Source organism: Larus michahellis, chromosome 6 (assembly GCF_964199755.1).
Source record: "Larus michahellis chromosome 6, bLarMic1.1, whole genome shotgun sequence".
Taxonomy (NCBI): domain Eukaryota; kingdom Metazoa; phylum Chordata; class Aves; order Charadriiformes; family Laridae; genus Larus; species Larus michahellis.
This window is the reverse complement of record NC_133901.1, coordinates 1,970,211-1,993,456: the sequence shown is the minus strand read 5'-3', so window position 1 is coordinate 1,993,456 and position 23,246 is coordinate 1,970,211. Positions and strand designations below refer to the sequence as shown.

Here is a 23,246-nt window from a genome sequence, read left to right as displayed (position 1 = left end):
CAGTGATGGACAAAATGTGTGCTGGTAGGTCTGAACGCTTTTCTGAGCATGGTCCCACACTGACCAGGTAATTTAGGACTTTGTCTTCATCTAATTTTCATATGTACACATTAGGTGAAGTGGTTAAACTTGTCATGATAGAAAGACTCCTAAAAAGAAAAAAATGTGGTTAGAATAGTGAACGAGGCAGGTAATTTCTGTATTTTGTGTAGGTTTGGATGGCAGGGAATGGGGAGAGAATTGAGAAAGTTAATTCTCAGATGAAGGGCTTCACCACAGGCCAGAAAAGCATTGTAAATGATGACATAAAAATGAGGAAAATGGGAAAAGGTGACAAAAATTTCATTTGCTGCTATGTGGAGCCTCATTTTAACTTTAATTGACAACAATGAAAAAAACTTCATATATTTTAATGAAAAAAATACATCTGTGCTTTGCATAGAAGAAGAGGATAGTCTCTTTTCCCCCTGCATGCATTTTGGGAAGCTAGTGTGTTTTCTACCTTGGTTTTGAACAGCCATTTGCCAACACTTATTCCGGTACCATTTCCCTGTTTCACTTTTTTTAATCCAAGCATCTAGTAGAGGCACTTGACAGGCATCAGTGAATTAAACCACCTGGTAGATCTCTGAAAGGTAGGTTGGTACTGTCCCTAAAGTATTTCTATAAAGAGAGAAATTGAGGCAGAGAATCTCAGATAACAGAGGACGGTATTTACTGGACACATGGTTCAATGTGCCTAAAATATCCTCCAAGGTGCTCGCACTTTTCAAATACCTTGGAATTCTAATAAGATCTTTTGGTATGTGCAGGACTGACAACATACCAATAAATACTGCTGTGAAATGTTTATTCTTGATTTGCTGACTTTGTGGTCTGTATGGGATGATTTCCAGCATGGCACTAAGGTTCATACTCGAGACGCAGGAGTTAATAAGAAAATATTAAAGTCCATACAATGTAAGAATTTTTTAGAATTCCTTTGGAGATGATATTCTGGCGTTTACTGTCAGCTTTCCACTAATGTCATATTTCTACTTTGATTTTATTTTTCTGGTTCTGTATATAAAAATAAAATCTTGTTTTGCCAAAATGCATTTAGAATTTTAGTCTTAGTGATTAGATCTAATAAAGACACAGTTATTGATTTTTCTGGGGACAAGAGTGCTCTTATTACGTAGAGGTTACAGTTCTACCAATTTTCACAACATCATGAAATATTTGTTCATTATAAGTCTGGTAGGAAGTCAGAATGGAATTTTTTTGCAGTCTCTTTTTGTGACCTTCCAAATGATTCTCTCTGAACCTGCACTTCTCTGCCTGAAATACTAGTTATACAAGTTGCCTATTTTTAAAAGTTCAGTTCTTTATTTCTCTTCCATACAAATGATCCAAAACTCATGTGGAAACAGATTTTGATTGATTTTTATAGTTCATTCTTAAATCTATCGTTTGTGAGTAGCAGTCACATAGTTAAAACCAGCTTTTTCAAGTAAGTATGGCTATAGAGCTGGATATATTAAAAAGTGTGTTGGTTGGAAAAGGTCCCTCATAATCTTAGACAAATAGCTTTATTTCCCACAAGGCTCCCATTATATTCTGCAGTAATTGAGCCACAAATGCTGGTTTTACAGGAAAACTTCACTTTTAAATACACTTCACATTTTAGATAAAGCGAGAAATTGTTCAAGACGCTTGAACTTCACATTGCTGTGTTGATAAAACACGTGGAGCTTTATTTTAAGAAGTTCCAGAAGGGTTCAGCCGCTGCATCAGGACCTGCAGCAGCTGTGGCCTTGCCTGCTCCTTGTCAGGGACTCGCGTGTGCAGATGGATGCTGACTACCAGAAAGTTCCGACAACTGTGTATTGGCAAAAAGAGTTTACTGTTAGGTGTTTACATGTTTTTAAAAATTGTTATCTTACTTTTGGCATCTGCCCACAGTATATAGGGTTGGTTGTTTTTTTAGCGTTTAGAGTACAAAATATACAGGATCTGCAATTTCAAGCCAAAAGATAAAAGATTCTGTCTCATGGTAGGATGTTGGTGCTATTTTCTTGGAGCCATTGGAAGTTTGTTGTTTTTTTCCACTGTATCGTCGTGGTTTGATATATTGGTAACTCTTAGGCAGTGAATTAACTTCAGCTCATAGTCGCTCTTCATGCAGAAAGCACTTTAAATGCTATTTTTTGTGGGAGGTGATGGAGTGAAAGGGGAGTAAAAGTAATTAAAATAACACGTACCATTATTCAGTAACGTGATGTCCTTTTTTGAAAGTACGACTGCAGCTTGTTAAATTGCACGCACCCATATGAAGTTAGCTTTAATTGAGTTATATGGAGTAGTGAGCCAAAATCCCACAAGTCTGACATACGGGGGAATTGCAAGTCCCTCAAAAACTGCGTTATTAATGTATTGCAGTCAGTTTCTGTGAAAACTCTTCAGTATAACTTGCTACGTTGGATTGTCAAAATGTTATTTAAATAATACTGATGGATGGTATTCAGGAGATAGGCCTCAGTTAAGCAAGATTCTTAGCACTCTGTAGTTATTGATAAAGGTTTTAATTATTTTATCTTTTAGTAATTCCCTTTCCAATATTTTTAACTGTAACTTAACCCCTAATTGTAATAAAGTAAGCTTTAAAAAAGAGAGAGATGCCTTTTCCTGGGAACTTCCAGCTAACAACTGAGGCCGTTCTCTACATGGCTCCGCTGCCAAGGAACCCCTCACTGTGACCTGCAGTTACAGTCCCCAGCGCTCAACAGCGACAGTGCAGCACACAGACTCATGCCAGCATTGTTTGTTCATAGCACATTAGACCAGGCGGAGCTGTACAGCCAAGCCCAGGCACAGGCGGCCATCCCAGCCCTGGGATAACTGCCCAGGCTCTGGCAGCGCAGGGGCGGCTGCTGTGGGAGGAGGCCAGGGGCTGCCCAGGCTGGTCACAGCCGGTTCCAGCCAGCTCCCCAGTGGCCCCAGCAACAGCTCAGCCAATCAGGGGAGAGTCTGACCCCTCTGAACCAATCAGAGGCGTTTGTGGTGCCTCTGCGGAGCCATCTTTAAGAAAGGGCGGCAAACGCTGTGTGAAGGAAAATGGCGGCCAGGGCTGTCCCGAGTTCCTCCATTAGTGTCCAAACAATGGACTGACAGGCACAGAAGAAACAACATGCCTTTTGCTGAGGACTTAGGGAACACAGGTGACTTTTAAATCAGCTAAATATGACACTGGTGCCCCATCAAAATAGCCCTCTTTGCCCTGCCAGTTGCCCTGCTCATCTGGGGCTTCACTGATGCTGTCCCAGCTGAGGGGATCCACGTAGATTTGTGCAAACTCGGTGTGGTAGAGTGATGTGCCTTGATTAAGGCTTATTTGAATAGCTTTGTTTTGAGTAAATACAGCTGCAAGGGAAAGGTAGAGGCACATAATCTTGTCAGTGAATTATTAAGTACCAACTTTTGCTGCAGGATAAATACAATTAAAGTACTTGGGAGAGAAAAAAATAATTGGTCAAAATGTGAGAAATTCAAGGTACAGAGCTGCTTTAGCTAAGTAAGGCTGACAGCGTACAGGTGGAGGTTCACTGCACTACCTGAGGTCTGCTGAGACAGTTCTAAATAAAACAAGTAGCCTTTGCTTCATAAACAAGTCATTTCAACTAGTGAGTCTCTGTGGAGGGATTTTTTGCCTTTGTATTGTCATCAGGGAATAGTGGAAACATCCCTTCAATCCAAAACCAGCATTAAAATATATATGATAGATTTTGGTTTGAATTTGAATAATTTCTGTGAAAGAAATTAAATATCATACTGTCCAAACTATATAAGCTTCTATAATTTAGTATTTCCTAACTGACTAGTTCAGGTAAATGTTCAAACACTTAGTAATGTACTTTGCAGGCAAGGTCACTCCATTTCTGTTCCACTTGTACACAGTACATTCCCAAATCAGTTCATGTCATTTTGGTATTAGTTGAACAGAAATGACTGCTATTTAAGTTAATAGATGGGGAGAAGGGAATTAATACAAGAAATTAGTGTCTCCATGCAGTTAACAGGACAGAAATGAATGCAGTGAATGTAATTGGAAAGCATGGAATAGAGTTAGTGTTGTAAGTGCTGGTTGTATTGGCTTGGTCATCCTAAATGATAAGCAGTGGGGTGGGCAGTATTGTATGTAACTTCTCCTTTCCACTGAATAGGGAAATAAGATGCTACTAGTAGAGTCAACGCATTTTCTATTCTGACCTGTGTTTATTGTTACCTTGATTTACCAGCACAATGCAATTTCCTCTTTCAGCTTTACTCTGGTTCTTTTCTTGGCCTCTAGCATTCTTTTTTATGAGAGGATTGTCTCCAACTGTTGTCTGTTTAGTGCCTTTAAATATTGATTATTCTTCTTCCTAAATCAGGACATATGCTAACCTATATCTTTTACTGAAAAGTTCAAACTCCTTTGTCTTTCGCTTTTATTATGAGAGGGGGTAAAAATGGTGTTTCAATTTTTTGCAAATGGCTGAATAACAGTGTTTCCTTTCCATGTATAAAGAAGAGAGGAGTTCTTTAGCTGTAGCCTTGTCTGATTATTATTAGTGGGAATTGTTTTCAGGCTTAGAGACTGTCACTCCCTCGTCTGTTCATTGGACTGTAAAAACTCTTGTTGCCAGCAACTTTCTGAGAAAATTCTAAAATAGATGTATGATTAAACTACCTCAGAGTAGGTAGACTACATTTTCTTACTATAATATACAGGAATACATGGTCCTGACATATATATGCAATTGGATTTTAAACAAAGCAGCCTTCCTGTTTCTTGACCCAGCTGTTTTCTAAAAGTTGATCACCGCTCCCTCCCACAAGACTAGATGTGAAATCCTGGTTCCTCCAAAAGCAATGTAAACTTTTACACTGTAAGATCATTTTCTGCCACATATAGCAAGAGGCTGCTGCTGCCTTGAGGGTTATTCCTCTAACTCCTCCAGCTCCCACTTTTGTCCACTGTAAGTGAACTGAAATGCTGTGTTGGGAACAAGAAGATAGAGACTTTTAACCTGATTCTTTGATGTCCTTATTTACGCAGGTCCTGACTGAGTCAGGTACGCTCTTCGTGCCTATAAATATAATTTCAAACCTTCTCATTATAATTCAGCTTACCTGAGAATTCTAAAAATATTATCTGCTTCATTATATTCTTGTGAGATAGCTTCTAATGTATTGTGTATGTGTATGAAAGAAATGTTATATGTTGTTAATACTCACTAGGAAAACTTTGAACAACCTGGAGAATCACTACTGGAATATCTTGAGCAAGTAACAGTAGATTTCCCATTGCTTTAAGTCTGTAAACTTAAACTAGATGCTTTTCCCAACTATATGCTCTTCTTATTCAAATGATGATCTTAAAGCTCAAATAAGTGGTGAAGTTAATCGGCCAGTATAATGTTACAGTTCATATAGGATGACAATGTATTAGAACGCTTTTTTTTGTGTTTTCAAGTGTGCTCCGAATGTCAAAAACATTTGCTAGTTTTACTATTAGTTGTGCACCTCAGTGTATGTTTATTTGTAATGTATATCTCAATCCTAACTCATTAATCTTGTCATAGATACGGTGCCACCATTCAATGGGAGCTTCTGCCTGTTTTTGTCTGCAGTTGCTTACGGAACATTTGTATATACGTGAAAACTTAAAATAGTTAAAATTTCTGGATGATCAGCTTCATTTTTGATGTTACCATGAGACTGAGGTTCTAGAGTAACTAATATTTCCTCATTTCCCTTACAGCTATTGTTTAATTGGATTAGAATTTAATTTGGGGATCTTTTGTGTTTTGTCCTCTCTCCTTTGGGATCAACTATGTGGGAATTCATCAAACAAAATACCTTGCTTGCCGCAGTACAGTAACTTTCAATAAAAAGGAGAATATTGAAGTAACCTTACTAAGTGATTAAAATTGTTCAAATGAATTACAAATGATATCTAAATGAAATTTTAGAGGAGACTGTCTAGACCTACGGAAAAAGAACATGACTGAAGCTCTACCGCTGCTATTCAGAGAACAGTAATTCTTTCACTCTCTACACGTAAAATGATTCACTCAAAAAGAAATGCCTTCCATGAGGATAAATGGTGTGAAGAGGAAAATATTAAGCAATTATTTTTTTGTAACAAGCAGAAGTTTCAAGTGACAGAAACGTGTTTGCTCTAGAGAATAAACCACAAGAAGTAAAGAGGAAGTGGTGACTGAGCGCTGGTTTACGGCACCCTTACTCCAAGAAAAATCCTACTCCATTAGTAGTACTATTAAATCCAGCAGAGTAACTCTCAGAAAAAGCTCATATTACGTTCTTATAAGTTGACACAATCTGACACTATGGGAATATTGTTTATAAGACAGCAATGAAACGTTTCCCTGTGGCTGCTCAGCTGCACATTCATAATTCACCTGAAATACTTTTTTTAAGATCTGCATCTATTCTTGGATGTGATTTTCAGGCAGAATTCACACAACATCCTGTGTCCCTGATGTTTTGCAGTTTTGTTTCTGTTGCTCCCCGAGTATTACTGTTGCTGTGTACAATTTTGTACATAGAACCAAGCACTGATGTGGTCAAAAGGTTAATACGTTGCAGGGAAGAAGGAAAGGGTTTCCAAAAGGTTATAAGCCTCCCTAAGGACTTCACAGCAGCCATGATACCTATATTCCTTTTAGATGGTAATATTTGGCAATAGACTCGCATGCTTAAATTAGTAGATATGCAATTTACATTCCTCTAGTTTGCTCTCAAAGCCTCACTGTTCTGAAGCAATCTATTGCTCTGTGATAGAAGATCCAGGTTTCACTGCCCAGCCTCCGAGTGTTTGGAAATGACCCTCTTCTCTCAAAGGTGGGAAATCATTCTAATTTCTGTACCTTATAGTCTCTTCTGCAAGCTGGCAGTTTCTTTTGCATTTAGTCTCTTTATCACAAAATACAAAACCTTCTTAACATTTTTCCCCCCAAACTTACCTTGCAGTATTTTGGTAGCATATTAGCTCGCACTGGACTTTCTTCCCTGGAGCCTGGTATCAGAGTCCAAATGAGGTCATTAATCTAAAAAAGCGTAGTGGTCTCATCCTAGTCTTTGTTATGGATGTCTGCAAATTCACATCGCAGAAACAATACCTCGCTCAGTCCAGTTCCAGTCAGCTCTGCAGGCTCTGCTTGAGAAAGGCTCAGGGCTTGAGTAGCGGTATTGCTAATGGTCAGGGCTGTACAGCCTGAGCAGTGCTGTGTCAGTATCAGGAAGCTTTTACTGTGCCTGGGTTCCTGTCAGTGCTACTAATTCAATCACTTACATATGCAATAAATTCACATGAAAAATTAACAAATACCTAGCCAGCAGCAATGCCTTCTGTTCTTTCTTTTTTACTGAAAAACTACGTAGCTTTCTCTGAAAACAACTGGGTTTAATGGTTTCTGGATGTTTTCAGCATGTTCTGTATTTCACCGTGTGGTGAAAAATAAGTTTTTCTTTTGTTGCTAAATAGTTTCTCAATATTAATCGCTGAATTTATGTTATTTATCTGTTCCTTCTAATATCTTGCATCAGGTTCTCTCCTACTTACATCTGTATCGTCCCTTGAACTGAATGGGTCTCTGCAGATGTCAGAGGTAGGGTATAGCTCAGCAACTTGCAGCGATATGTTCCATTCAACTTGAACTAGCTGATTTTACTCTATTTTCCATCACTAAGATCCACTCCAGATAATTTTTGGTATAATGAAGTAATAATAGCTCTAAAGGCAGCACAGTGTATAGAGGGAATAGGATTTAGGACTCCCTCCTCCTCCTAAACAAGAATCCCTAAGGAATTGAGATCCAAGTATCTTATCTGTCCTTACTAACTTTTTTAAGAGGTTGGTGATCTTCCCTGGAAAGCTGGTCTGTGATTCTACGAGCAGTAGCCTACAGCTCACATAGTCTAATGACAAGAAAGTGCATTCAAAATTGAGAGCTACTTAAAGCAAAAGCTATGGCCCTTAACAGCAGGTTTTATCCAAACTGTTCTCAAGTAGCTTAGGAAATGAGGGTGGAAGTGAATGTATACCTCCTCTTCTACCCATGGGGCAGACTGAGATTTATACCAGTTATGAAGTTGCAGTCTCTTTCTGTAGAGAAATGCTGTTAAAGCAGCTGGTGACCGTGGTGATATTTAGGATGCCTTTGGCATATTCCTAATGGCTGGGGCTGTGTATCTCACAGCTATCTTGACAGGCTGGCCCGCTCTCACCCCTGCTTTTTGACGCTGTAACAAACTAAGAATCACACGGCTGAGGATGTGCTCCAGGTAATATAAAGGCGTTAATCGTAAATTCCCCTGTTCACTAAAGTGTTTCATCTGAATTTAGTTATGGAGAGTAAAATATCTTAATTGTCTAGGGAATGCCTTTTTCTGAGGCCTTTTAACTCTTTCATTGGGTATCAGACAGTCTTTGAGATGTTATCTCATGTTGTTCTTCAAAATTTCAGGTTTATATACCTGGTAATTGCTGTGTTAGGAACGCTTTCCTCCTGCAAGTAGTGTGCTTTGTTTCTAAAAGTGCACCCGTTTTCTGGCCCTTTTCTCAGAATTACTCAAACTCATATTTCAGATTCCATTATCCGTATATATCTTCCAACTCCCCTACCTATTCAGGTCTATGAAGGGCACTGAATCCAGTAGCATGCTGTACACTATAATTTCTGTGTGAAATCTGTCAAAAAGCTTGGATTTAAATCTAAAGGTTATTTTTAAGATTACTTTTCATTTTTATTAGAATTAAAAAATCATATTAGGAATTAGAAAATAAAAGTGGTCTCCATAACTGCATGAACGTGTGCTTCTGTAAGTTTTGATGCATTTAGATAACACCCTGCCTACTTTGAGGCAAGGAGCGATGCTTCCTACTGTGAAAGATTCTAAGCTAAATCTGAAATTAATGGTATCTTTGTCATTGATTTTACTGGAACCAGGATTTCAGGATTTCACTGGATGCGGAGTAGGTAAACATAGAGTAGCATCTTTTTAAATGAACCTTGTAGTACATGAGTACTCTGCCAGTAACAATTAATAAGCAGGTGACATAAGACAGAAATCTGTGATGAATTTCCTGTTTTGAAATTATGCTTCTCATATTTCAGAAGTTATTTTACTGCCTATAAACACAAAGTAAAACTGGAGGGAAACAAATGGTAACCAGATACACTAAATAACTGTTTCTCCTGTTATGTAGTGAGGACCCGTAAATGTAAGTCAGAGCAGAATTTATTTGATGTCTAATATGTTTATTTTGTCCTTTATGAAAATTATTTAATTATTTGAGGAAAAACAAATGACACACGTTGATGAAGTCTTAGGCAATGATTCTATTGTTTTTTCATGAAGTCTCAGTTAAAAGAATAAAAAAAAAAAATGAAAAAAATATAGGTGCATTATTGTCTCTGAGTAGTAAACTTAGAGTATTCCGTAAAGTATTAGTAGGCCTTTGATAGGTATGTATTTAATTGTCAGTTGAAGTGGGAATGATAGTCCAGTCATCGTCTCAGTGGTTTCAAAATAAACCAGAATCTGTTACATAAATGTCATAGTGAAAAAACTAACAGTGCTAAGTTTCCACTTGTAGATGAGTGTAAATGTGTTCCTTTTGCACTCCTTGCTCACCCCTGTCCAAAAGATTATGCAGTTGAAGCAACTACTTTCTTGTCTGCTGAAATGCTAGGTAGGATTTTAATTTTTAGAACTGATAATTTAGCGAGAAAGACTAGAAATCAAAGAACGCCTGTCGGCAGTAATACCTTGAAAGCATTGTGCAGGCATTCAACTTATTGTAGTTGAAAAAAAAAATAAAATTGATTGTTTATTGTGGATTTGTGTAAACCAAGCAGTCCACTTCTTTATGAAGAGCTGTGCAAAAATCAGTAAAAAACTTACTATTCACGTATTTTCTATTTGTAATTCTTCAGCCAATTGCAGTTGTTCCGTCAGGACACTGTGTACATACATTTTAGCCATTTGTCAAACTTCGTCTTGATATATGGAGTCTTTCTAGTCTGTGTCTATCTTGTCTGGTTGGCCACTTCAGTAACCTAATCCTTCTGCTCTCTGATTCTGCAAATGACACTTATACAGGTTGGAACTTGAGCAAGTTTGTGTGCAAGGAGTAGTAAATACTTTTGTTTGTAAAGTCACATAAAATTACTTTGCTTGGTCCTTAGCAAATACACAAAATACATTTAGGTCGTTGCATATATATATATATGTACAGCTTTTTCTGTGACGATTGAGTCTGAGTTAATTACTTAGAATTTTATTTGAAACTTTATTTCTGATATTTATCAGTGACTACTTGAGAAAAGGGCAGTGAAAATTTGTTACTCTTTGGCAGCTGTAAAACACTTTGGAAATAAAAGTTTATTTTTTGTGTACCGGCAGGAAAAATTACTTAAGTCATTAAATGACCATCCTATTTCTTTGCTTAGTAATTTTAGCTTTTGTGTATCTTTGAGTAGCCATTATCCAGTGATCTCACCTATTTGGAAACTCTTTGCTGGCATGACTCCTGAAATGCTGAAATATGAGTAGCAGAGTGATGCTCAGTAAACTGCAGTGCAGCAGCTGCTAGCAACCAAGAGCTGCAAGGGTGTAATGATGGTATCAAGTTGTGATGGAGTGTTCGCGGACATCTGTCTGCCTGAGACATTGAGGGATGCAAGTCAGACCCATCGTGATCTGAAACAAGACAAGAACCCCAGCAATTGGATCCTGAGGTAGTTTTATGAGCCTGAATTAACACAGAAATAATTTTCTGACTCAGTCAACTAGAAGGGACACGGGACCAACGATAAGACGTGGTTTTATGATCCCTTCAAAAATTAGTTCAGTAGTTTTTCCTGACTGGGACTGCAAAACAGAGCACTGAGTTCTGTTATTTAAGAATGTATGTTCTAAGTAATGACCATCACATTTAGTTTGGAACTTAGGAGAGAAAAGTGAGCTTGTGGTAGTATGAAGAAAAAGACGTATCCCAGCTATGCTGAGGTCAGGGAAAAAATATCCGTATTGGTTCTGATGGGTTCTAGTTTAGATCCTCATGCCCACACTTTGGCTGTTATGAAAATAAATTCAAGCTTACTGATAACGCATTGTTAACACGGTTGGTGATTTCAAACCCTCAGTGCCTACTTGCAGGAACATGAATACAAGATGGGGAAAGCTGCAGTGTTTTTAGCATGAACCATTGAGTTTAGCTGTATGGGGGAAATGCGTTTCCTCTGATTATTAAGGTTTTATATGTAGCAAAACTGTCAGTTCAGCCGAGTGGGAGACTCGATAAGGAAACTGGCACAGAGAGTGTTCAAATTGTAGCGCTCAGCTCTACGAGTAGTGAAAACGACGTTTAGGGCTAGGCAACGGGAGAAGTGAGACTAATTGGTCAGTTCCTTTATGGCTCTATTAGCAGGAGGCCACTGAAGCTGTGAAGACAACCAAGCCCGCGACAGCCATATTGGAAGACTTTTGACTTCTTGATGTTGATAATTTTGGTCTTATTGGACAAGAGTCAGGGTTTGTTTCTGCTGAAGTCACAGAAATTTCAGAAGAGGAGGGTGTTGCTGTGTTATTGAGGTTTAGTCTTCTGCTCTCACAAGCAGCATATAATACAAAGTCCTTCATAAATTGATTGTGTTTCATCTTTAAAGTAATTAGGTTTTTTGCCTACACTATTCCAGTTGGAAGGCTATTGGAAATCTTGATTGCTCTAATGATCAGAAACCTTCTTCTAATTTCCAACCTAAATTTATTCACAGCCGGTTAATATCCATTTGTTCCTGTGCCAGTTTTGTCCTTAGCTAATTTAGGTTTTTCCGTATCTGGTGTTTATCTCCCTGATGCATTTACATGCTGTGATTATGTTCCTGCTGAGCCGTCATTTTGCCAGTGAAATAAGCCAAAATCTTTTGGTCTGTTCTCATAAGATAAACTTTTCCTTCTCCTTAATCATCCTTCTTTGGACCTGTTTGCATGCCTCTCTTCTTGACCAGATCTGTACAAGATTCTCAATTGAAAATTTGCTAGTGGTATTGTAATCAGGCATTGATATTTTTCTGACTATTCTGGAAAAACCTCTTCTAAAACTAAAACTGCACCTGTCTTTTTTAATGGATATATCATATTAATAGCTTATAGTTATCTTGTACATGCCAGTCTTTCTTCTTAATCACTTCTAAATGATAGTTTACAGCTTAGGGTAGACATTTTTTTGTCACTGATGTTCAACAGCATATTGTGTTGTTAAACTTAATCGTATTTGTATTGTTGACATTCACGCAGTTCCTTTTGTATAGTGACCTGAAATTCATCAGCACCGATTATGCTTCCCAATACTGATGATGTTTCCCAGCATCAAGTAATCAACATATGTAGTCAACATCTTCCTGTTTCTAGCAGGTTTATGAATGAAACATCAGACATCAGCTCCAACACTCATCCACAAAGACTTCCCCTATTAAACTTCCCTCAGTCTGACAGTCCTTCCTTTTAATGCTGTATTTTTCATTTTCCCATGAATGAGTTTCTTGCCCTCTTTACAGACTTTCTACTATTTCTTACTTTCTCCAGCTTCACTAATAATTTCTTTCATGGCACCATAACAAATGTTTACCAAAGACCATATAGATCAAGTCAGTTGCATCTCCCTTGCATGGAAACCCAGTTACGGTAACAGAAAACGTTATCAAGTTAGCCTGACGTTATCTTCTCTTGATAAATTCAAGTAGCGTTTTTTCTGTTTTTCTGTGTATGTGTGTTTGTTTAATTTTCCTTCAATTCTGTCCCCTAAAACCTTGAAGATTATGGATAGCCACGTGGATATCTGGGCTGTTGTCTTACTGTTTTTTCTTACCCTATCTTAAATCTTGACGTGTTTTCTGTTGTCCTGATGTATGACACTATGTCTGGGTTCATAACTAGACTATTAAATATTTGCTACCAAGTCTTCAATATCATATACCGGTTCCATCAGCAGTTTGGGGTAGGGATTATAGTGTATCTCTGCATGAGCTGTTGTTTCACGCATTTGTAGTAATTGGAGAATTCGTATCTTCATAACCATTCTGTGTTTGCGCCATAAATTAGGTTATCCATAATATGAATGCCACTTTGAGTATGTTTTGCTCCCCTCGCCATCATGTAACTTAAAAACTTTCAACAGCTGTTTTAATATACTTGCAAGAGCTAAATAAGCTTTACTTTAGGCAACTTGTACTTTTTCTTTCTACCTTCGAGGAGCACTTTATCTCCATTCCTTGTGTGTTCTTGGCTTAGTCCTAACATTTTAACAATTGAAACTACTAGTTCGAAAGTTTCTTGGAAAATTTCCCCCCACTTTCTTGACATCCAGATTCCTAATGTGACCAATACCTTTGGTTTTCTGTCTTTCCTGAACAGCACATCATCTTTCATTGTGAGTGCTCCAAGGATAAGTGTTCTTTCACTGTTTCCATGTAGTGTCCAGCTGTTTTCTAATAATTCATATTCCTTTGTACAGGCAAGCCTATCCATCCCTTCTAGTTTTATATACCTTGGCACATTGTGTACCTTACCTGGATTAAGTACAGTGGTAAAATTAACAACGCTTTGTACTGTTCAGAACAGTAACAGCACTTCCTTCCTAGTTTCCATTCTTTTGCTTTATTTTTTCTGTTGTGTTTTCCTCCTTTCTTTTATCTAACAAACTAGAGATAATATAATTCTCATCTAACCTTCTGTTGTCATTCTTATTTTGAGTTTATGTTATGGGTTTTTACTTATTACTGCTGGTCATTCTTCCTTGTATTCCTTTTTCAAAGCCGCCGTAAAATTCTCCTGGATCTTGGAAGGAGTGTTAGATGACAAATAGCAAAAGATGAAAGATCTCGGCTACATCTTAAGTCTGTAACTGGAAAATTATCTTCCTTGTTAAACTTCAGTGAATGACAGCAGAAATAACTTTTCACTTTGAGACATGTGTCAAGCTACGCTTGTTATTATTTTATTAATCGCTTCTATGACATTTCTGTCATTATTTCTATGAAAGTATTGACCAAGGTCTTAGTGAAGACTAAGGCCATCCTTCTACTTTACATAAATAATATTAAGCTGCTGTTCTGTGTAAAATACAAGATTCTGTGTTTTATTTTTTCCAGATCTTCCTATTAGAGGATACTCCCTTGGATTTTAAAAAGCTCTGGCAGATTACCATCATGTCAGAATGTGATGTTTTCTCTCATTTATAGTCTCTACTCATCCTATATTAACATTAGCAAACTCGATCTTAGGAAATTCTGTGAACTTAAACTTTAATATTCAGTGTCAGTTATAGAGAAACAGATGTCTATATTCCAGAGTAGGCTAAAACAGGCAAGTGTTCTCTCTCAATTGACTTTTAATGAACAGTGAGTAAGAGTTCCTGAACTTTTTTTCTTGATACACGTACCAGTTAGAAAATGTTGAATTAGAAAATGCAATTTGTAACAGCTTTTCTGCCCCTATTCAGGACATGCTGTATTCTCTATTTTATACTGGAACTTTGGAACCCGACTGGTAACATTAGGAAGACAGGGATTAACACGAAAAAGGCTTGGAAGCCAATTATTCTCTTATTTACATCATTATAATTTCACTTATATTTATTCATGTAAAGATAGATACAGCTGGCTCTAATGTTGATGAGGCAAATTTTAAAGTTTGATTCTTCAGCTTTTGAAAACTAGTCTATAAAGCCAAATGATTGATCTAAGGAAAAACAATACAAAGAAAAACTTGACTGGTCCTAAAATAAATGTTTGTCAAAATCATTCTGAAGTTATAATTTCTAAATGTCAGTGGATAAGCATATTTGAATTTCTTTTATGTATCTCATAACAGAAAAGTCTTAATGTAATCAAGAAAGATTATTTGTCTGAATTCATTGCACAGTACTCTCCTTATCACATATGCTTTTATTATTATACTGACAGATTCTAAATGCATAGCTGTTACTTTGTATGTTAATTGAAAAATGCTGTCCAAAGACATTTGTATTCATGTAACTTGTATTATATTCAACATCCATATTAGAACAAGAGGCGTTTTAAGGGATTGAGATGAAATTAACAGTGTCAAGTTACCAGAAGATAGTGGACTGCTGTAAGACAAGTGAACATAAGGTAGTAGAGTGTTCCCATGTTTTAGAGAAAGTCACAAAGACTGTAGTTTGGTTACTTTTCTCTAGGGATTGCCAAAATAGATAAGCATGTGAAAAAAGTGAGTTCCTGGACATTGGTCTACCCTACAAGCATACTGTAGTGGCTGTCAGTGAAAAGTCAGGTTGCTGGTTTAAAGCTACTTTTCTTTTCTTTGTGGTCCCCTATTGCCTCCTAATCTAGATTTAGTTTGAGAGCAGTGAGCTCTGCTGGCAGAAGTGTCCTCAGCTATCGGTTTGCTTCTTTCTACTTGTGGCAGTGAACTTCACTGTGGAACATCTTTGCCTTGTGACCAAGTGCTGCTGAGAGGTGACCCAGACACCATTGCACGTAGTGTACAGCCATAACATGGGTGAGCTTGGCTCCATAAATGAAACTGCAGCGCAAACATGGCAGGAGGCAAAGCGTTTTGAGAAAACCTTTGAACTCTGAAAAGGAGGAGAAAATGAACAAATAGGACAGAGTGAGAAAAGAAACACTGGCAGATCTATCTGGGTGTCTTGATAGGCCATGGAGAAGGGGAGGACGGAAGCTTGGGGCTTACGTCTATTATGCCAACCTGACAGAACTTTAATGACAAACGTTTGGGAGGAACTGCAGTAATACTGTGACATATGACTCATCATGCAAACTTTGGTTTGTGTTTTCTTTTAATGGGGATACATAATCTGATGAGACATGTTTTTTCCATTCAGTATAATGTGTTTCAATTACTTGATATTTTAAACTTTTACTTTATTTATTTATATGCAAATAAACCATTGGAAGTGAAACTCATGTAATGGTGACTCAGAATTTCAAAAGCTCGAGAAGAAAGAAATGAAATATCATACTGTTCGTAATCATTGTAACCTGGTAGAAGAATTTGCTGAATATGGTCTTTATGATCCTCAGGCATTTTTTTAGTATTGGTATTGCACAATGATGAAAATACGTAACTACAGAAAGTCACCTCCTAGTTTACATGTCATGACACCTGATTTGGAAGTCAACTAATTCTCTCAGTTTTGCAGTATCAGCTATATCTGAATTAGACTTTGCAAACTTACGTTCTGTGATACAAACAACTAGTAGATACTTCCTGTGCTGGGTATGTAAGAAAAACAAGCTGGTCAGATTCATTCTAAGTAATATCCCAATGCTTTTACCATTTTCATTTCTAACTAATGCAAAAAGGCTAGCAAATTAAACTAGATAGATGGTTATAAACAGAGCCGGTTTAGACATCAGACGCCTTTTTTTCAAAGTTTCTGGAGAATCAGCTTGCTTAAAAACGAGATTATTATAAATTAGGAATTATTTTCTACAGATGAATGTTTGAGACTGCATTTCCTAAAGGGAGCTATAAATTTCTGTATGAGGTTATCTTATCTTCCCATCCTTTTGAGCACCTTGTCCTACTTGGATATTTCATCCTAGTCTAGCTTGTGGACGTTTTCCCAACTCTTTGGCCTCCTCCTTTGCATAGCAGTTGGATCTACATTCTTCCATTCTCAGACTGCTGGCCTGCCTTTTTTTCTTGCTGATATATTAACATTGGGTCCCATTAAACTAATTAGTTTCCAAACATGTGTAAGCCTAAACTTTCAAACAAATTTATAAGCTAAGTAATCAGGCTTTTTCGCTCTCTCTGTAGGTCTTCATGCAGCTCAGTGTTTTGCTATTAATCATCAATCCTTGGTTTTACTAGTTGTGCAGGAGCATTTTAGGGTATTTGAAAACATGATTTTTTTTTAAAAAAAAAAAAAAAAAAAAGCTTAGCATACGTGCTAGGTAAGCAGAGTAAACAACATAGGTGGGGAAAATGGATGCATAGAAAGGTGACCGGGCTTACTGAAGCTATATGATAAAGCTAGAAGTAAAATCTAGGTTTCTAGATGTGTAGTTTAAAGCATTAACAACTGCGTCATGGTGTCATAAATTGTGACAATATTGGTAGATTTTTTAAAAAATACAGCAAGACTTCTTGAGTAAATGGTGCCTCTTTTGTGAAAGCTATACACTGGATTTAGACTAACATACTTACATACATAAATGACAGTGCTAGGGACTGTTTTTCTGTTTTGAATGAATTTAATTCCAGAATAGAAGGATGGATCCTTATTTAGTTAGTAAGAGTTCCTCTTAATTTGCATCCAGCAAAAATACACTGTGTGCCAAGAGTTTCTGAGCCTTTGCAAGATTTTCTGCTAGGTTCTTGTGAAACTGCCTAACAGCTTCAAGGAGTGTTTCTCTATACCGACATTACAAATATGCACAATTTGTACAGTTTCGGTATGCGTCTTAGCCAAAAGCAGTATATCACCTACTTTCATTGAAAGAGGCTCATTCAAAGAAAGAGAGCTCATTATTTTTAGCTTGTTTCATTTATAAGCAGTTCATAATCTGCTGTTCATAACTTGAAAAGCTGCTAGTGAATGATTGGAAAATATCAAGACAAAATGGAAAACATACTACCATAAACACTGCCCTAGTATTATAAGTACTCTTGGAAAAGGCTTGTAATAATGAAAAATTATCAGTTTATCGTAATGGCATTTTTGCTAGGCTAGGAGTTATGGTTCATAGACGTCACTATGGATCAGTTAGCATTCCAGCTATGTACCCAGGTTTTTAGAATTTTGTAGCTTAAAGTTATTGAGTTTATGTTGATCATAACAACTGAACAAAGACTCAGTTTAGCATTGAATTTATTTTTATGTTGTGCGTATTCTTTGTGGGTTGTTTTATTAATGTACAAAATGCATAGCTGAGAGATTACTTTTTTTATTCATAATTGATTAATAGCTTGGGTTTTATTTATTCTACATGGTAGTGTAACCAACACTATTACAGTATTTTTAATAGGTTACCAAATAAGCAAAGATGGGACTTGCATCTGTAGCTAATCTTGAGACAGTTCTGCTTGACTTCTCCCAGTGAGTTTATCTGTGTCTTAAGTGTTGAGAAATCAGTGCAAAAATGTTTTTTATAACTTCTAAAATATTTAGCAACGCTTTTCAGACACAGTAAAACATGTGAAGCCCTTGAGGTTTCATCTTGCAAGAATTTTCATGTGTCCATAGTTATTTTTATGTAGACCCATTATGATCATATAGATATGTGTTTGACTGAAATATTACTGAAATGTGAATGATTAATATGTATCATTTCATGGAAATATGAAATGCCAAGGGTAGAATGTTAAATATCTTTAATAGTACGGAACACAACACAACAATTAAGGGCATGAAGTTGATTGCCTTATGCAAGTTAGGATACTAACTATCTGATCTGGAACTCGGCCAAGCCATCGTGACTAACAAGCCTGTTCTTGCAAAAAAGTGCCAGAGGAACTTTGATAGCCATGTGTGGTCAAGATTTCTGCTTTGTCTAAATTAAGCCATCTTGAAACATAACACTACCATACATAAGATCCAATGCCAACATTTGGCAAAGCACTTCTTCTGTTCAAGCATTTGTGCTGGAGAAAGCTGACTATATACAGCACAAGGCAAACAGCTTTGAAAGCATTTGTTTTGAATTTCCTAGGAAGCCAAATGCTGCTGAAAATCCCATTCTGTGATTGTAATTTACCCTCTGTCCATTTATAGAGCTCTCATAAAAGCCAATGGGAGGTACTGGTAGCACGTATATAATATACTGTAAAAACTTTAAAACATCTTATTGTTGGCTGTTAAAACGATAGACATTTTAGAACAGTGGCTGTGGGATGAACTCAGTTTATGTTCCGCTTCCATCTGGCCTGTTCCTGTCTCCTTGAAGAAGATGGAAAACAGCACACGTTGGGTTGTACATATTGTCCTAAGAGAAAAAGATTCTCTTTCACCTGTACAGCTGAGCATTTAGACTCAGTTCTTGTGCCATATCTGTGTAATCCCAGGGTGTGCTCTTTTAACCATCAGGTTTTATCCTGTCGCAGACTAAATTTACTGAATTAAACAAGACTTCTTACATAACCGAAGTTGTATGTATGTAGGCAAAGAGTCTGTGTGTCTCATCTGAAGTTCTCTTTCTCATGTGAAAGCCCCATCTCAAAGGTCAGGCTTCAGGAGGTAGCTCTACGCCTTAGAACCTATGTCAGTCCCTGTTAGGTTTTAGACAGCTACTGTGTAAACTGAACAGGTTGGTAAATAGGGCTAAATCAAACACTTATGCATATTATGATAGTGAAATAGCTTGGAAAGAGCTCCTGTGGCACTGTACTGCTCTGCATCCTGTTTCTGTTCGGGGTGCTGGCTCTGCAGAATGCCACTTTGCCCTTCTAGTATTTCACGTGAAGGCGTGTGATGCACAAGTAACGCAAAAGCTAGCCCTATAGAAAGGTATGTGGACACATAAAGACAGCGTTGAACCAGTAACATACCTACTTTTTAGATGTTTTAAATTTCTTTTTACTGTCTTTGGAATTTTAGCTTAGGACCTTTCTAATATTTCTGTGTTGTGAGGATTCATTTATAAAAAAAGTTAGAGGGAAATCTAAACCTAAGTCTTTGGAATAAACTAAGTGATTTTCTGGGATTCAAAAAAACCCCAAACAATCTGTACTATAAACAAAAAATTAAGAAGAGATGGACGTATTATGGTCTGATGCAGTGCTTGCTGGACTTCACCAGTGCTTAAATAAAAAGTATGTTTCATCTACACTTGCAGAATTTACTGAGCTTAGTCAGAAATTCCCCACTGAAGCTGATAATGCTTGATGCCTATTCAAGATAGGTAAATTCTCAATCTCTGTAATTATGCTTATTACATTGTTACAGTTGTTAATGTTCTCACCTTTCAGGAGTCTTCCAAGAATTGGCTGAGTTACAGCAGATTATTAGTAAAACATCAGCTGTCTAAGTATCTTTTAAAGTACTTGGACTAAGGAATTATTTCTGCGGATTTTACTTTTACATCTGAGAACAAAACACTAGGAAAAGGGGAAATGACAACTGGAATTCTGAATCAGATCCTGCCTTTGATCACAATAGCTTCAGAAGGGCTTTTACCTTAAAGAGCGTAGGATCAGGCATTATATTATTGGCACATCATTTTGCATTTGGATGTATAAAGTGAGAAGCTTAAGTACCCAGGTAGGGTCCAGCCAAACACTCCGGTTTCACCTAAAGAAGTGGAAGCTCTGCGAGTGCTCGGTCTCTTTAAAAAGAAGATTGTTTTGCTTTAAGAGTCCAGGTACTGACTTAGGTGCCTGGCTTAATCCACCCAAGTTTGGATGGTTTTATGGTTCACCTTATTTTAGATTTGGCAGGTAATTGCAGATAGTTTTCCTTAAGTAAGAAGTCTTACCGGAATTCTTGGGAGAAATTAAGAAAGGACCTGTAATGCTTAGGATGTGCCTAGATTATTGTTAGCATGTGCTTTGATACCGTACTTGTGTGGTAACTTTGATACTTTGTGTTCCAATGTGGTTTAATAAACATTACACTAGATCATTTCATTGCAAAGAAATTAGCTCTTTATTGTCTTTGTCTGACTCACTTAAAGGCTCTAATTAAGGATATAGTAAACATGAAAATCTCCTAATGCTTTAGGCTTTTTTGTGTGTTATCTGAAGAACATTAATGCTTCCTGTTAGAAAGGCAATATATTAAAAAGTTTAGTTGATGAACTCAGGTGGGTTTTTATTTTTAACAATTACAAGAGTACTCAATATGAATAGTATTTTTAATTCAGCAAACTTTTTAAGAGAATTTGGTTAGAATTTCATTACATTGGGGCTAGAAAAATAAAAATACTTTGAAAGAAAAAAAATTTAAAGGACATCAGTCACAACATATTTGCATGTTTTGACCTGACTTTTCTATTGCAAATTTGATTTCAACCTTTTAATGACTCAGAAAATTTACAATGCTGTCAGACACCTCAATATTCCATTACATTTCCTTTTAAAGAGTGTTGTACATTGAAACCTTGCAATATATTACTCATAACAAAGAACTTCTGCTTTCTTAAGGATATAAATACCTATTTGGCAATGCCCAATTCAGTATCATTAGTTTACAGGATTGGTTTTGTGTTACCATGAAACAACGCATTCTTCAACCTTATTATCAGAAATAAGTAGTAATACGTATACTCCTCCCATTGATCACATTTCTTATTAAAACCTGTTTGCTCTCCTACCACAAGCGACATTATGACACATTATTTATCATTGTTGAGATCAGATAACACAAACATGAAAGCGTAGCTGCTATCATTCAGTTCTAGAAAGCAGAGAGTGCTGAATCAGAGTCCTTACTTCACTCCCAGAGATTGTACGCAACCCTGGGTTTGACATTGACTGAAGTTTAATGTTCCTGATGAGCATTCAGCAGATTTTTAAATGCTGAGCAGAATCACACCAAACAGAAGTGGCCAGCTTACACTTCCTAAGACTGCAGTTTCTCTGTAAACAGCCTTAGTACTAACAACACTACATGCAAGGCTGGTGCCACTTACGTGATAAAAGCATTTGCTCATTCCTGGCAATGAACACAAAGCCAGATGGGGTCCAAAAGCAAAGAAATTAATTTGGGGGATCAGTGTAAACCTTTACTCCACTTTGGCACTTCCTCCTCCTTCAAAATAGACTTGGCTTTTCAAGGAAGAGCCATGTGAAGGAGAGCGGGAGTCAAGGTTAAAGTCCGCACGTCCAAGGCACTAGTATGTTTTTATTGAGAGAGGCATTTTCTGCTTCGGTGATGGGGATCAATAGGATCATGAGACAAGATTTCTGCCTAAATGTTTAAGTCACTTAGACATGTGTTTGAATTCATTCTACAAAGTCATTCCAAGGCTTAGCAAAATCAATCCTCATCCCATGTTGGGGATCCATCACCTTTAAACACAACACACTGTGCAAATTGACGGCTTTAGTGTGGCATGAAATCTTTGCAGATTTTGCAAAGCAAGTGCTCTGTCTTTTCCCTTATTGTTTGCCCTTCACTTGACATACAGGAAGAGATGCATCAAGAGGATGGCAGGAGACATGTGTCACTTAAAGCATGCCATAACAATGTTTGCCCTGGAATGCTCCCTTGAATCTGTTTGAACAAGCAGGCATAATAAATGAATAAATATACACAGAACTTCACCTAGTTATAAAGTTGATAGAACCCCTTTCCATCCTCCCCCTTCAGCAGAGCTAGCCCCAGGCACGCTCTTCGCTTCAGCCCTGAGCTGGAGTGCCACGATCATATTGCACCAGTTCACTTGTTGCACGGTGCCAAGGTGGCATCTCCCCTCCGCTCAACCCACAGAAACTTCACACAATCCCGTTTCAGAGCAGCCTGTTCAAAGGGCTTCTCCTCTCCAGCCTGCTTGCAGCCTCTTACCTGCATGTGTCCCTGGTACATTCTGCTTTGTCTGGTTCAGGTGCCCCTCAGGCCGACAGGTTGGGTGTACGCTGAGGTGGAGGCACTGCTCCTGTGCGTTCGACTAAAAGAAAGGAAAAAAAAAAAAAAGCGCCTAACCCTGAAAGAGCTATTTTTTGCAAAAGATTCAGTTTGTCCTGGAACCTCCTTTACTGTTTTCCCTAACCCGGTGATCCGGGCTGCTTCCTTCCCTCCTCTTGTCTCCTTTCTGCCTCCCCCTCTCCCCGTTACTGCGGTGCTGCCAACTGCACAGGAGCTGTTCCCCGCGCGGTGCTGGGGGGGGGGGCGGGCCGGACCCGGGCGGCGGCGGCTGCGGGGCCGCCGGGCGGGGAGCGCGGCGGGGCGGAGCGGGGCTGCCCGCTGCCGGGCCTCGCCCGCCCGCTGCCGCACCTCGCCTCGTCCCGCTGCCAGCCGGCCCGGCCTGGCGGCCCTGGCCCCGGCGGCCCTCCCCCGCCTCAAGGAGGCAGCCCCGGCCTCCCTCCCTCCCCCCTTCCCTCCTCCCTCCTCCTTCCCCTCCTCCTTTCCCTCCTTCTCCTCCCTCCCTCCATCCCTCCCTCCATCCCTCCCTCCTTCCCTCCATCCCTCCGCAGAGGGAGCGCGCGGCATCCGGGGAACGCGCGGAGCCCCGCGGCCGCCGGGCGGA

The 23,246-nt window shown here is 38.2% G+C and overlaps 1 protein-coding gene across 10 annotated transcripts in view; it reads right to left on the bottom strand.

Annotated features, from left to right (window-relative positions):
• The window catches only part of PEX5L (peroxisomal biogenesis factor 5 like), a 109,357-nt gene extending 86,479 nt beyond the window's left edge, over positions 1–22,878 (bottom strand). For 4 of the 10 annotated variants that reach the window (XM_074590318.1, XM_074590323.1, XM_074590319.1 and 1 more), the window contains exon 1: positions 22,565–22,726. In XM_074590318.1, the coding sequence (XP_074446419.1) occupies positions 22,565–22,585 (21 nt within the window). In that variant the 5' untranslated portion in view covers positions 22,586–22,726. Of the gene's footprint in view, positions 1–22,564 lie in introns of all 10 variants that reach the window. The other 6 variants (XM_074590321.1, XM_074590327.1, XM_074590324.1 and 3 more) reach the window with 6 other exon arrangements.
• Positions 22,879–23,246: the final 368 nt, after the last annotated feature.